Source organism: Pocillopora verrucosa, chromosome 6 (assembly GCF_036669915.1).
Source record: "Pocillopora verrucosa isolate sample1 chromosome 6, ASM3666991v2, whole genome shotgun sequence".
Taxonomy (NCBI): Eukaryota; Metazoa; Cnidaria; class Anthozoa; order Scleractinia; family Pocilloporidae; genus Pocillopora; species Pocillopora verrucosa.
Genome location: NC_089317.1, coordinates 20,870,091 through 20,883,288, shown reverse-complemented (window position 1 = coordinate 20,883,288; position 13,198 = coordinate 20,870,091). Strand labels below are relative to the sequence as shown.

The 13,198-nt window shown below is 38.0% G+C and overlaps 1 protein-coding gene across 1 annotated transcript; it reads right to left on the bottom strand.

The window, feature by feature from the left end:
* Nucleotides 1-3,232: 3,232 nt before the first annotated feature.
* Nucleotides 3,233-12,073, bottom strand: LOC131793039 (patched domain-containing protein 3-like). The gene is made up of 5 exons (XM_059110451.2): nt 11,960-12,073; nt 7,041-8,264; nt 4,982-6,126; nt 3,632-3,982; nt 3,233-3,519 (listed from the first exon to the last, which is right to left on the bottom strand). The coding sequence occupies exons 1-5, from the start codon at nt 12,004-12,006 to the stop codon at nt 3,320-3,322; spliced, it is 2,967 nt and encodes a 988-aa protein (XP_058966434.2). The 5' UTR covers nt 12,007-12,073; the 3' UTR covers nt 3,233-3,319.
* Between the last annotated feature and the right edge of the window lie 1,125 nt (nt 12,074-13,198).

Below are 13,198 nucleotides of genomic sequence, written 5' to 3'. Positions count from 1 at the left end.
GCAATCATTTGACCCTTGGAATGAACAGAAGAGGTTGTGTCAGAGGCAGGTTTAATTGAAAACAGATATGTAATGAAGGGTTGAGTTAGATTGTTTAATGGTGTGAAAGCAAATTAAGGCAATTTAAACAATTCTGAATGATAGTGGAAGCCAGTGCAGGTTGACAAGAGATGGTTTGATATGGTCAAATTTGTTGATCTGGAAAATAACTAGCTGTGGCATTCGAAACTTTATGTGAAGGATCAAGTTGATATTGAGGAAGACTGAAAAGGAGTGCATTACAGTAATCAAGGTGCAAAGATACAAAAGCATGAATCAGTTTTTGTTAATTGCATGGAATGGAATTTTCTGATCTGTCTGATGCTGTGTAGAGTTTGTAAAAGTGTTGCTTTAGATCTAAAGGATAATCGACCATCCATGCACCAATGAACATCAAACCAGGACCCAGAGTTCTGGATGCTTTCCCTGAGTGGTTTTCTAGAAGGCATCACCAGCAACAATTGAGTTTAGAGGAAGGTTTAACCCTGAAACTCCCAGGAGTGACTAACATGTAACCTCTCCTTATCATATCCATACATTATACAACAGAAAGGTGATGAGAATCCTCAAACTTATCAGGTTGAAGTTTTTGTCTTGATCCAACACCAAATTCTCTGAACTAATTCACAAAGAAATTTGTAGCAGCTAGAGGAGAGAATTAACAATTAGTTATTGGGAGTTAAAAGGTGAACAGTGATGAAGCAATCAAATATCGACCCTTGTGTAAGGTATGATATTCTTGAGGCAACAGTAATTAAGTCTTACTTACAAGATCAAGTTCCTCAGAATTCTTTTTAGGGATTATTTCAGTCCAGACCATGAGTTGGTTAATGCAAATGAGTTGAGAGTGGCATCCGATTTGTTGATAATGCCTCTTGAATGCAAGACAAGTACTTCAACCACTCTCCTTTCTCTCTTGTAGATGCAGAAGTGTACAACTTTGATGCTTCACATCACCAAAGACCATTCATCACAATTTAGTCTTAGTCAGTCCAAGAAAATTAAGGTATAATAGGACTGATCATTCTCCAAGATTCTAACTCTGATTAAGCTTACTTTGTTCAGGTTTAAGTACAATTATAATAAATAAGCACCATATTTTTGTCGGTGGAAATGTTCTACTGTCTTGAACTTAAACCAAATAAGATTTTGTCAGTATGTTTGTTGTATTTTGAAAATAGAATGTTCATGAAGTCAATTGGTTGGTTCAGATGATTAATTGTCACTTAGTCTGGCTATGAGTGGGCTTTCTGGATATGCTTGGCATATGATTAATGCCTGAATGAATATTCTTTCTAAAAGTTAACCTGTGTTTGATAAACAGTCAAGTAATTTCAAGTTACCTCTGGCAGTAAAGAATGAATTGTACTTCTATTTTGAATGGCATAAGAATTGCCCTTGGGCCCATGCAATATGACATTTTAAAATCAGCTTAGATAATATAACTGCCTGATCGCATACATGTATTGGTTGACCTAAATTGAATTTCATTTGTAATTGTGCTATATTCATACTTAAGTTTCAGAGTGCATTTTACTTCTGGATTAGATGGTAGCTCTGCTGATTTTTAATCACAGGAATTTTATACTGATGAGGTCTTTGGAGAAACACTGGAAATTTAAAGGGCCAGTTATCAGAAAGTGAGAATTAACTTGCTATTTGTCATGTAGAATGGTGACATAACAGGAAGGATAGTAGTCCTTAAAATCCATTTTCATATATTTATAGTGAAAAATGTTATTTAACTATTTTTATTTGAATATTTCGCTTATACTTTGAATGTATTAAAGGTACTAATTTACGTCACAAATTGCCCTTACATCAAATGACTTGATATAAAACTGATGCAAAACATGAATGGCAGTTTTTTCACTTGGAAAAACATTTTTAATGATACATATTTCCTGTATAATATTTTCCTCATTACAGACTCCTTGCACCTATCATAAATCTGACCAAAGCAGCATGCAAGCCTTATAATCCTTCCACCACATAGTTCCTTGCCCTTGAGGATTCAGGTCCATTATTTGCAAAGATGTACTTGTATAATGTACATGTTTATGGTATTTTTTCCAATGTTATTACAATTAAGGGTTCTTAAACTGTTTTCTTGGTATTCAAAATCAGGTTATAAGGTTAACAAAATCTGACCAACAATAATGTTCTACAAAGCTACAATGAAGTTCACAAATTAATTAACCACAGGCCAGAACAAAATGCAATTGAGTATTGAAGTACAACTCTAACTGAACTAAAGCGTTGGACATTAGAAATCAAGAAGCTGCAAATGGGTAATGATGAAGAACAGCTCCCTAAAAAACAGACAGGAAAATAACCAACAGGCCACTGACAGGCTATAGAAAGGTTACAAATTGGCAATATACCCGAAAATTAGCATCTAAAACAAAACTTTGACTGTACTGATCAACCATGTCTTCATGCTCCCTCTTTATTTGTCTGCTCTAAAATACATTTATCAGTTCGTCACGTGCAAACTGCATTTAGTGAACTCATGGGGTCTTCATAACTTTCCAATATGGCAGATTGCAACACCAGTATTTTTGCAACTCGTGTAAGTACTGGCGCTAAATGGGGCCTAAACTCTCCATCCAATGTAGCCTCTACATCCGCTGAAGTTTGGATGATAATTGTTGTAATACAATAGTATTGTTAACGATAACTTACTGACATATCAATAACAGATTACTGAATGTCATATGACAACTGTGCTTTAATCTTTTGGTTGAAAGTCAGCTGACAGGTGGCCAACAGTCTGTCAACAGTTGGCTGACAGTTGGTATAAAGTTGGTCAACCAACTGTCAGCGGACTGTTGGCCAAGAGTCAGTGACTGTTAGTCAACAGTTTTAAGCACACCTGTCTTCCAACAGTCAGCTGACAGTAATGTTATCACTGTCAATTTACAGACAGATAACCAACAGATCAACCGTGGCCAATAGGTGTGCTTACAACTGTCAGCAAACTGTCTTTTCAGGGAGTCGTTGTTCACAATTTCCTACTAATGAATGGTCACTGAACTGTGGTTGTCCAATAGAATTATTTAAGTTCCAAAAGTATAATACCCAAAGTTTCACACTAACTAAGCAATTTTGGCAAATTGTCACAAAATGTCTACACAGATTTTCAATTTAAGCTTATTGATACAGCTGCATCTTGTCAATTGCCAGCTTAACATTCTACACTCTTAATACTCCAGCTTTCAACCTTCTTCAGATTCAAATTGCAGCGTTGTCTAGTAAGGTTTAGCTGGTAGTAGCAAATTTAAAGTGATGTAATTTCGGGCTCTTTTTTGGTCCAAGAATACCTATCTTCATTCAAACCTTCTCCTGTTAAATTCATGGCAAACGTGCCTCTGACAGCTTCACTTTCCTTGTTCTGCATTCCTCCAACAACAGGGTCTCTTCCTGTCTGCTGGTTGGCTGGGTTGTAGTTGCTTGAGTTCTCAGTCTTCTCAGCGCTATCTGTAGAGATGATGGAAATACTGGTAACAATGTCATTACTTTATGTCTTTGGTTCTTAATTTTTAGCGACATGAAATGTATTTGAGTTAGTTATAGGGCTGTTTGATTTTACCTTCTTTTGCATTCATCTCAACCTCGTCTCTGTCTTCTTCAATCTCCAAATTTTTAATTCCTATCTCAACAGCAACGTTTTCTTTCTTTTGGCTGGCTGGTTTATCATCCTGAAAGTCTTTGGTGGAATTTTCTAATGCTTTTCCTTCTCCATGTTCACCAGAAGTGTCCCTCACCGAGAGAGTTGTGATAACAGCAGGTCTCCAGTAGAGGAAGGACATGTAAACAGGCAGGATACACAAGCCGTGAAAAAGGCCAAGCACAACGATGCCAAAAAACATTCGAAAGAATATGCGGAAAATCTCTGAAGCAGCAAAAGCAAGCACAACCATACCAAGGAAGGTACTGAATCCTTCATCAGACAAAAAAGAAATCTCTAGAGGAGTTCATGACATATACAGTGCTGGTAAATTTAGAACCCTTTCAAATCATGCACCAGTGTATCTGAAAAAATGCTCTAACTATAAATCCTATTCTTAAGAAATCTGATTTGAAAAAAAGAACCAACATTGATGGCTATATTTATAGAATGTTAATTCAGCTACAATACAGGGATAATGTGTACTTAAGGCATCTGTTAGCCAAATATCGACCAATATTACTGGTTGACATATCGACTGTGAGTCAGTCGATACTCCACGGACACGTTGACCGATAGTCAGCCAACTTTGGATTGCCATGTTAGATACCAGCTGGATTGGTGGTCACCACTCTCAGTCTCTACTAGGTCTATATGTTGGTTGACACTCGTCTGACACCTCAACCAGTACATTGCGATCAACAGTCAGCAGCATATTGGTCGAGAGTCGGTGGCATATGGGTGTACTGGGGGGGGTATATGTGTATTATTATATATGTAGTTCCTTCCCCTAAGCCATATATTACGCTAACAAAGACTTAGGACGGAGAAAATAAGTAAACATTGAAGTAGAATAGATAGAACCTACTAACAAGAGCAGATCAAGTGAAAGTAGTGTGGGCTGAGTGTGTGGGTAAAGTATCAGCAGCATATCTACCAAGTATCGTTTGACATGCGTGTTGGTTGAGAGGCCACCGATTTCGGTCAACATCGGCCGCTACTCCGTCAGTATGTGAGTTGTGTATCAGCCAATGTAACAGCCAACACTCAGTCAACATGTCAGCCAATGTTATCAACCAATACTCAACCAACAGATGCTTCAAGTACACATGATTCCACTGCAGAAATATCAAAGCTGTGTGTCTTGTGAAGCACATGTCAATCAGCTCTATGGAATAAGATGCTGACAGAAGAAATTTTTGTGATGGTGGGGGAGGCTTCTTATTTTTCAAAACACAAAATTTGTAATAAGTAATTGAGCTCCTGACTTACCTCCCATAAAAACACTTGCACCCAGTGTGGTCAGAGCATCCACTACTCGTTCATTAGCAGTTGCCTTGTTTGATATTGTGTAGGCATGGGCAATATGTGCACTGTAATCAACCGCAAAGCCAATAGCCATAACAAGGTTTATCATGGACACAGAGTTCAGAGGCACATCCCAGATTACCATCAAACCGAACAACTCGCAAACCAGGGCCGTAAAGTTTAACACCACTAGGAGCGTCACCGTACAGTCTGCTAAAAAGGGGCTTGTGACAATAAACACTGCTAAGGCTGATATAATCAGGTTTCGTATGGTCTCCTTTGTCACCATGGCGTACATTTCAAAAAATATGAAATATCGAACTATTGGAGAGGCCTCCAGGTTTGTTTTCTTTTCAATGTCTTCACGGAGTGTGAGCATTGCATTCTTATGGAAAGTGGAGCTGCTGGAACTCTTCATAAAACCAATGACACGAGAAGCGTCTATTTTTTTTCCGTCCTCTGAAAACCTCAGGTCCTGCCTGTAATAAGAGAAGGTGGGAATTTGGAGGAATTGTTTTAGTTCGCGTAGAAATCCTGAGCCAGTAATGTTTTTCTTAGACATCTTGGCATACTGAGAAAATGTGTCCATCCAGGATAATGATCGGTTCTGATAATATTCATTTTCAATCAAGATATTTGTTAGCTGTTTGATGCTTTCCTGGGTTGAGTCTAGCTTGTAATCAACCTTACCAGTCTCTACAAGATTCACTTCTATTCCACCTCGAAAGTACTTGTTTTGAGCTGTCAAGAATTGCCTCAAGTAAGAATCATCTTTGGCCAGTATGCGCCTATCAAAAGACTCCTCCACCTGGGTGACCCCATATATTCCAGCAGCAAGCAATGTCAGTGACAATAGTATGACCACAACTTTTGTGACTGGAAGCATCAACAATGTGGCCCAATATTTCATAACTCGATTAGAAGTCTGTGGAAGAGGTTCTTCCCAGGCTGGCATACCCTCTTTTGGTCGGGGCGCCAGGAGAAGTGGGATACAATCTCTGCGTCCGGATTTAATTCGTCTCACGTCATATGTCATAATAGCAACAAAGAATGTGACAACCATCAGGAAGGAAAATGTCACTGTCAGAGCAGCGTAGGTGCAGAAATACCTATGAAAGAAATTATTTTAGTATAAATTTAAATGTAGAGGAAAATCTGAAAAAAACTTTAACTGTTCACATCATTTCACCTTGCTACATAAAAAAGTATTGAGATGTCAATAGCAAGTCAAATGATCCTAAATCCTATCGGATTGGGAAAATTTTTCCAAGCAATTGGTAACTTAGCCTCTACCCAGAACTGAGTCTGTGTTCATGGGTGTTTAGAGGGACAGATTTTACTGTTTGTAACGGTAAACTAAGTTCTTCAGGTCAGTTGAAATCCTCTTCTTTCTTTCAACACTATAAATATTTGTTTAACCCTCTACCCTAAAGTGACCAGCATCTAATATTTCCCTTTATTATCACCCTTGAAACACACATGAAGGTCACGAAAATAAAGGAAATGATCACCAACCAAAGAAGCTCTTGATTGTTAAAAGAATTATCCTTGTAAGTTTTCAGATGCTTTTCAAAGTTTTGAGATGCTTTTTCCTTACATATAGAGTAATCTGGTGATTCTTGAGCTCTCCCTTTGGGGTGAAATCTTACACCAGCCTCTATTCCAATCAGAAGCAAAACTGAGTTTACTTGTGATTTATTCACTCACTGTTAATTTCGCTCTGAATTCTGTTTTTGCTCCCTATAATTATTTCATCTGTTCTGATTGGCTGTTGTGATGACAATGAGTTTAGGTTAACAACTCTTTCACTAAAATGAACCCAAAAGAAGAACTCAACCTTTCCTCTCTTTAAAGCAAGGACTGGGCTGTTTCTGCCAGAGTGAAGCGGTTTAAGGTTTTTAGACTTGAAAATCGAAGACCATTTGTTAGCAAAGTGAAATGGTATGTGTTTACATTCCCTGATGCTTATGAAAAAAATTTAGGCTCTCGAAAGGTGTTTGTAATCATTAAATAAGTGCCTTACCTGATTGCTGGAAATGAGGAAGATGTACTAACTGCAAATGCAACTAAGTCTGTCATAGTTGTCATGGTGACAGTTGCTCCTGAATGTTTCATAACTGTTTTGATTTTCTCAGTTGTCGACAGCTCACGTGGTTGTCGATCAAGCTCGTCTACCATGATAAACATATCATCTATGCCGATTCCAAGAACTAGGAAAGGCACTATTCCCACCATGCTGAGGAAGGGAACTCGGAACCACATACCAAGGCCAAGTCCGGCTAAAATACCAAGGGCCACTGCAAACACTCCTGCGTTGGCAAGTAGGGAATGGCCAGTCAGCGGATTCAAGAACTTTCCTAGCATGATGCAAGCAAAAGAAATCATGAGGCTAAAAGTGACTGACACTAGACTGATATCAGACCCAGTGCTTTCACCTATGGCATCATCCAGGCTCCTTTCACTTGAATAATGGACTTTGAAGCATGACAGTTCGTCTACCAATGAGGCCAGTTTATCTACGAAAGTCTTTTCCCATTGAAGAACCTTTTCATTTGCATTGTTATCCTTGGGATTACGGAGGAGATAAATCATTTGCAATGCTTTGGCGCCTGTTATGCTTCCTTGATTTCGACTTGCATCTCCAAACATTCGGTCGAAGTTTAACCAGAATGGGCGTCCATTCCGCATAAGTGAACTTGTGTTATTGTAAGCCTTGTTCAGTTCCTGTTGAACCAGTTCAATGTTATCGCTGCTCACTTTGCTTTCATTGAACTGTAGAAATTCCAGTGGGTTGATCATCATACAATCGTTTAAGGACTTGGATTTGTTCCCAGACAGTGTGACGCAGAAGTGAGAATAAGATTCAATTCCCATAACTGCATTATGAGCTTGAAAGGCTTGTCTCAGACATTTAGGAGATAGAACGTTAGGATGACCAGGTGATGCCGCTAAAAGGATGATTTCCTCTCGAAAATCGACTCGAAAGTATTTCTCAGCACTTTCCAAGTCGTCTATGGCTCTACTGCTTTGAGGGATGAACAATTTTACTGCTCTCTTTTCTGAATGGAACCACACAAAACCCACAGAACAGATACTGATGAATATGATGCATATTTGGATTGTTCTCGCAGGATGTCTGGCAATCCTTTCACAGTACCAACCAAAGAAGCGTTTCAAAAGGCTCAAATACAAATTGCAGAGGGATGACCAGAGCAGACATGGAATGAGTTGGTAACCTTTGGAGCGTCTAAAAATAACATGTAGATCAAAAGGGACTTTTAAATGGATTATGAATATAGTTAAAAAGGAAATTGCTAACTAGTTTTGTGGTAGTAACTCAAGAAAAGTGATGTCATGACTACCATCACAAATAGACAAACAAATCCATACAGATAAGTACATATACAGTAGGTGAGGTTGTTTGGTGACACTAATTTACTTAGGGTAAAGAGTGTTATTAGTGTTATACTTTCATTTAATATAAGTAGTATCCATTCTCTATCTTCTGTGTCATTTCACGAGTCTAGAAAAGCTGGTAGACTAGTTGCTGGAATAGTATGGAAAAGGCTGAATACACCATTACGGAAAGTACTGACTTAACCAACTACAACATCTGCAAAGAGTGCGTCAACCACATAACAACCACACTGGCTATACCAAAAACGAAAGCCACGATCACTGCTTCAGTAAAACTACTATAATACTGCCTACACCAAACATAACAGCTACGCTGGCTACACTGACTTCAACAAACACCCTTACTACTCTAAAGGTAAGCGTAACTACTGTGCATGGTATAGCCTAAGAAGCTGCTGTTAGTGATGTACCCAGTGTAACTGTTGTACTTCTTATCATAATTGAAGCTTTTTTACTTGCTTTAGATAGTGTAATGGTTGCACTTTGTAACGTTAGTGTGACAATTGAAGTTGGCGTACCTACAAACATTTAGTGATGATGTATTTTATTCATGTGGTCAATAAAGCTGTTATGGAAAGATTGATCAGTAACGCTGTTTTTGACATAATCTGTGTATCTCCTACAGTTGGTGTACCCAGTATCTCTACTGAACATGCATGATGTAGTCAGTGTAGCTATTGTAGTTGGTTTAGTGTGTCTCCTCAGGAATGTAAGTGGTAAGGTTACTAGCCCCTACCCTTACTTTTAAAGGATGAAGTTATGATGATAATATTTGAAATTAAAGTACTGATGACTTTATGAAGACTTAGGTGGAATTAGGATTTTTTTAACAGCATGAAGTCACACGGAACATCTGAGTTGTTTATATTAATGGTTATTTCACAGTGAGACAAATTTATAGTTCATTAATTCTTGGATAAGTTATATCATGTTTTACTAGCATAGATAAATATAGCGCAATAAATATCGTTTTCTGAGCTCTGCTTTTTTGGTAAATTTTGAAATATCCGTGTGTTAACTATGAACAAAAGATGCCATCTTCTATTTAGCATCACTCACGCATTAAGTCAAACAGACAAGGAACACAACGTGAAAAGATCCTTTTATAGACTCGATGTGAGATCTCTTCAAGTTCTGTTCTTTTTCGTTGAGTCACAGCCGGTTAATGCTCTGACGATGTCAATTTTTCCGTTTGTTTCTTTTTTTTACATTGAATAAAAATACCACACCGATAAGACTTATTACTTGATAATTTCAAAGATGGGGCGCGCTGCTTTAGACTTTGATTAAGACAAAACGGAGAAAAGAAGACCATCATATAGCTATCGACACACATTCGTAGCAAGAAACTTTGTGATCACTCTTAGTGCTCTTAAAGCATAACAAACATATTAATGGACCGCATCGCAAGCGACCTTCATCGACGAGAAACTTAAGAATCATTCTCTTGTGGTTTCAGTGCTTGTTGCGATAATATTTCTTTATTGCATGGAATCAGTTCGTATCGTGAACTGGATATATGGAACAATAAGGTCGGACTTGGACCTTCTTTCAATTTGTATCCTTGACTAACAACCCATTCATTTCAGCAAAACATGTTTAGTGAAACTGGGTTTAACTGACTGATAATCAGGAGCATAGAACTGAAAAACTGAATTTTCCATTGGATTCAAGTAATCGCTAACTTTTATTTTCAATGTGACACGTTTGAAGTTGACAAACATTGGTTTAAGCAGCCACTACGGGAAAAAATGATTATATGTGCTTAGCAAAACAGTTTTAAAAGATGTTTTAGCTTTGGCGTGAATGGGGTATAGAACTCTGCTTATATAAAGACTTTCTGCTATATGTAGTAGCTTGCCTTTGTTTACTCTTGAAGGTTTCCTTATTACTTAAGGCTAAGGCCAACGCTATGTACGGCTATGATGTCGCACATAAAAATATGTTTTTACTAATATATGTAAGTTATCCCTCGAATATACTTCATCAGACAAATTCTGTGGCAGAGACGAAGATTTTCACTTTGAGTCTTCGTGTCAAGCCAAATTGAGGCACCAACTTTCCTTAGCCGTGTTGCAGACTTACCGACTAAGTTGTCTCGGTCCTATGGCCTCTCAAGTATATATACCAAGTGTGAATCGCGGGTACATTTTGGGTTTCAATGCACAAAATTGAAGTATTTGATATTGAAAAGATATTACTGATATTTTAGGGTAACTGAAACAACCCACAAAAAAGGTAAAATCAATTAAAAGTGTCTATACCTTTGGAAATAAACGAGATCCTTTTCCGCATTTGGTATCTCATTACATTTGCCGACGTAATTTTCCTCGCTTCTTGTAGTCATAACGCACTTCTTGTATTCGCAGCTATTTCTAAAAAAAAACTTTTTGTTTTACGAGTTTACCAGATGATATTTCTTCGAAAAAGAACCTCTCTCTTACTCCAACGTCATTCCAAAATTTCTTCGTGTGCGCACTGAAATCTGACGAAACTACAAAGCAGGATGTCCAAGTCAAATTGAAAGTATCATACGCACCAACGACGCCATTTGTCAACATAAGCGCATCTTAATGAATCTTCTCAATTCGACCATGTCATGACTTGATATGATTGGCAGATTAGAAGAGGCAGGCTTTCTCGTATATAACGTGACAATAGATGGCGCCCATCTGATCGCCTTAGCAGATGAAAGGAGAAACTAAAAGCTTCTAGGTGGCGAGCACACTGATGAAAGTAAGTCGTTAGGCGACAAGTGTTCTAAGACAAAATGTTTTGAGGCGAATGTCACTCGGCCAGCTGGCAGTTTACAGAAACTTATTCCTTTATTTCCGTTTTTATGATGCGCAATCTTGAAGCTAGATAATACAAAATGGGCTCGCTATGGTTTTGGAAAATCAGACTGATGCATTAACTCTTTCACAAGGTAGTTCGTCGATCCCAAACGTTACAGCGAAATTTACATCAGGCAATTGAAACCCCGGTCCCCCGACCCACGGGGACATATTTGGAGTTATCGAGAGAATGCCGATGCCGCAATTTAAATTTGATTTAACGATATATTGGTCCTGGAGGCGGGGACAGAAGCGGAATTTTTTTATATGATAGGATAAAAGAAAAGCCTCGTTCCCAAGATAACATTTTGTTTAGATAAACTTGTGGTATTGACCTGACGATGCTTCGAAAATGAAACCTCTCTGTTTCTGTTTTACCAGGCTTTCAAACAAGCGTTGAAAACGACTAAACAGCAACGGTTCATCTTACTCGTTTTTATTGCGACAGGATGGCCACAATACTTGTACTTCCCTGCCCACCGGCTTGTTAATCTCAACGGTTTCTTTCCAATCGTTCGTTTCAGCGCACGAGTTAATGCAAAGATACGACCTTACTTTTCCGATGTATCAAAAATGAAGATAGAAACTGCAATGTGCCTGATGGGAAATGCATCACTGCTTATATTATACTGTTAAAAGAACGCTCTTAAAGCGAAGAATACTAATTTTTTCCTGAGTACAAAGTTCTTACCTGCCCATCGGCTTGTTCATCTCAGCAGCTTCTTTCCAATCGTTCATTTCAGCTCATGAGTTAACACAAAGATACATCCTTACTTTTCCGAAGTCAATAAAAAGTGAAGATAGAAACTGCAAATGTGCCTGATGGGATATGCATCACCGCTTATATTATACTGTTAATGCGGAAGCCAGTTAAAAAAATGGGCAGACTTCACCCTTAAGAAATAGATTTGCATTTGTTTTTAACTTTCTGGAGGTTCCAAATTTTTACCTTCCACTCTTAGAACGCAGTTTTAGTTCAAATATGACCCTTTCGTTACATGGGCTGCAAGCACAGACTTATTTTATTTGTTTGTTTTAACGAACAATAATCTACAAAGTTCGTGCCTGTTCAAACCAGTTCCCGCAGTGACAGTATATTAGCAATGATATTCCACCATGTTCCATCACACTTGTAGCGCTTAAATTGGGATATGTGTGACCTAGAAGAAGACAAAAATAAACGAAGAAACAGACAGCTCACCAATCTTGGCATGCCTTTGCGGCGTGCGTTTGGAAGAGGATATAGCTCTGAGTGTACGATTGTAGTGTCCTTTTTGATAACCTCCAACTATTATCTGATGTAGACTGTCGCGTGGTTACGAAGTGGTGAAATTTGATTTCAATCTCTTTATGTTACTGAATGCTTCTATAGACAATTCAATATCAAGGTGGATATATCTCCCTTAACATTAGGTGGCCTTATCTACCACTTGATGACAATTAAAAACACCTCCTTCTTGATGAAACAAGTGAGTCACGCGCTTGTTTCATCAATTAAATTTATTTTTCTCGTGCTTGAAACGTGTCCAAGTTTTAGGAGGAATGTCTGTATGAAATGGTTCACTTGTTATTAAAACACTGTGGGAACAAACCGACGACAAAGACTTACCATAGTTTGCTTTAATAAATTAACGTTTACGTTAAATACAGTTATCTATCTATCTCTCTATCTATCAATTTCGATGATGATAAGTAGGCAAAAAGAGAGTAATCATGCAACGTGTGCTTGTAGAAATTAAATTGGGTTATGAGGGACCTAGAAGAAGGCTCTTGAGGAAAATATGTGGTCAAGTTCAAGAATGGTAAAAGTTTTTTATACTTATTTTTTTGTTTTTTGAGGGACCTAGAAGAAGGCTCTTGAAGCGAAGAATACAAATTTTTTCCTGATAGTCAAAACAGCCATTTTTTCGCGCTTTATCTTTTTGATGCT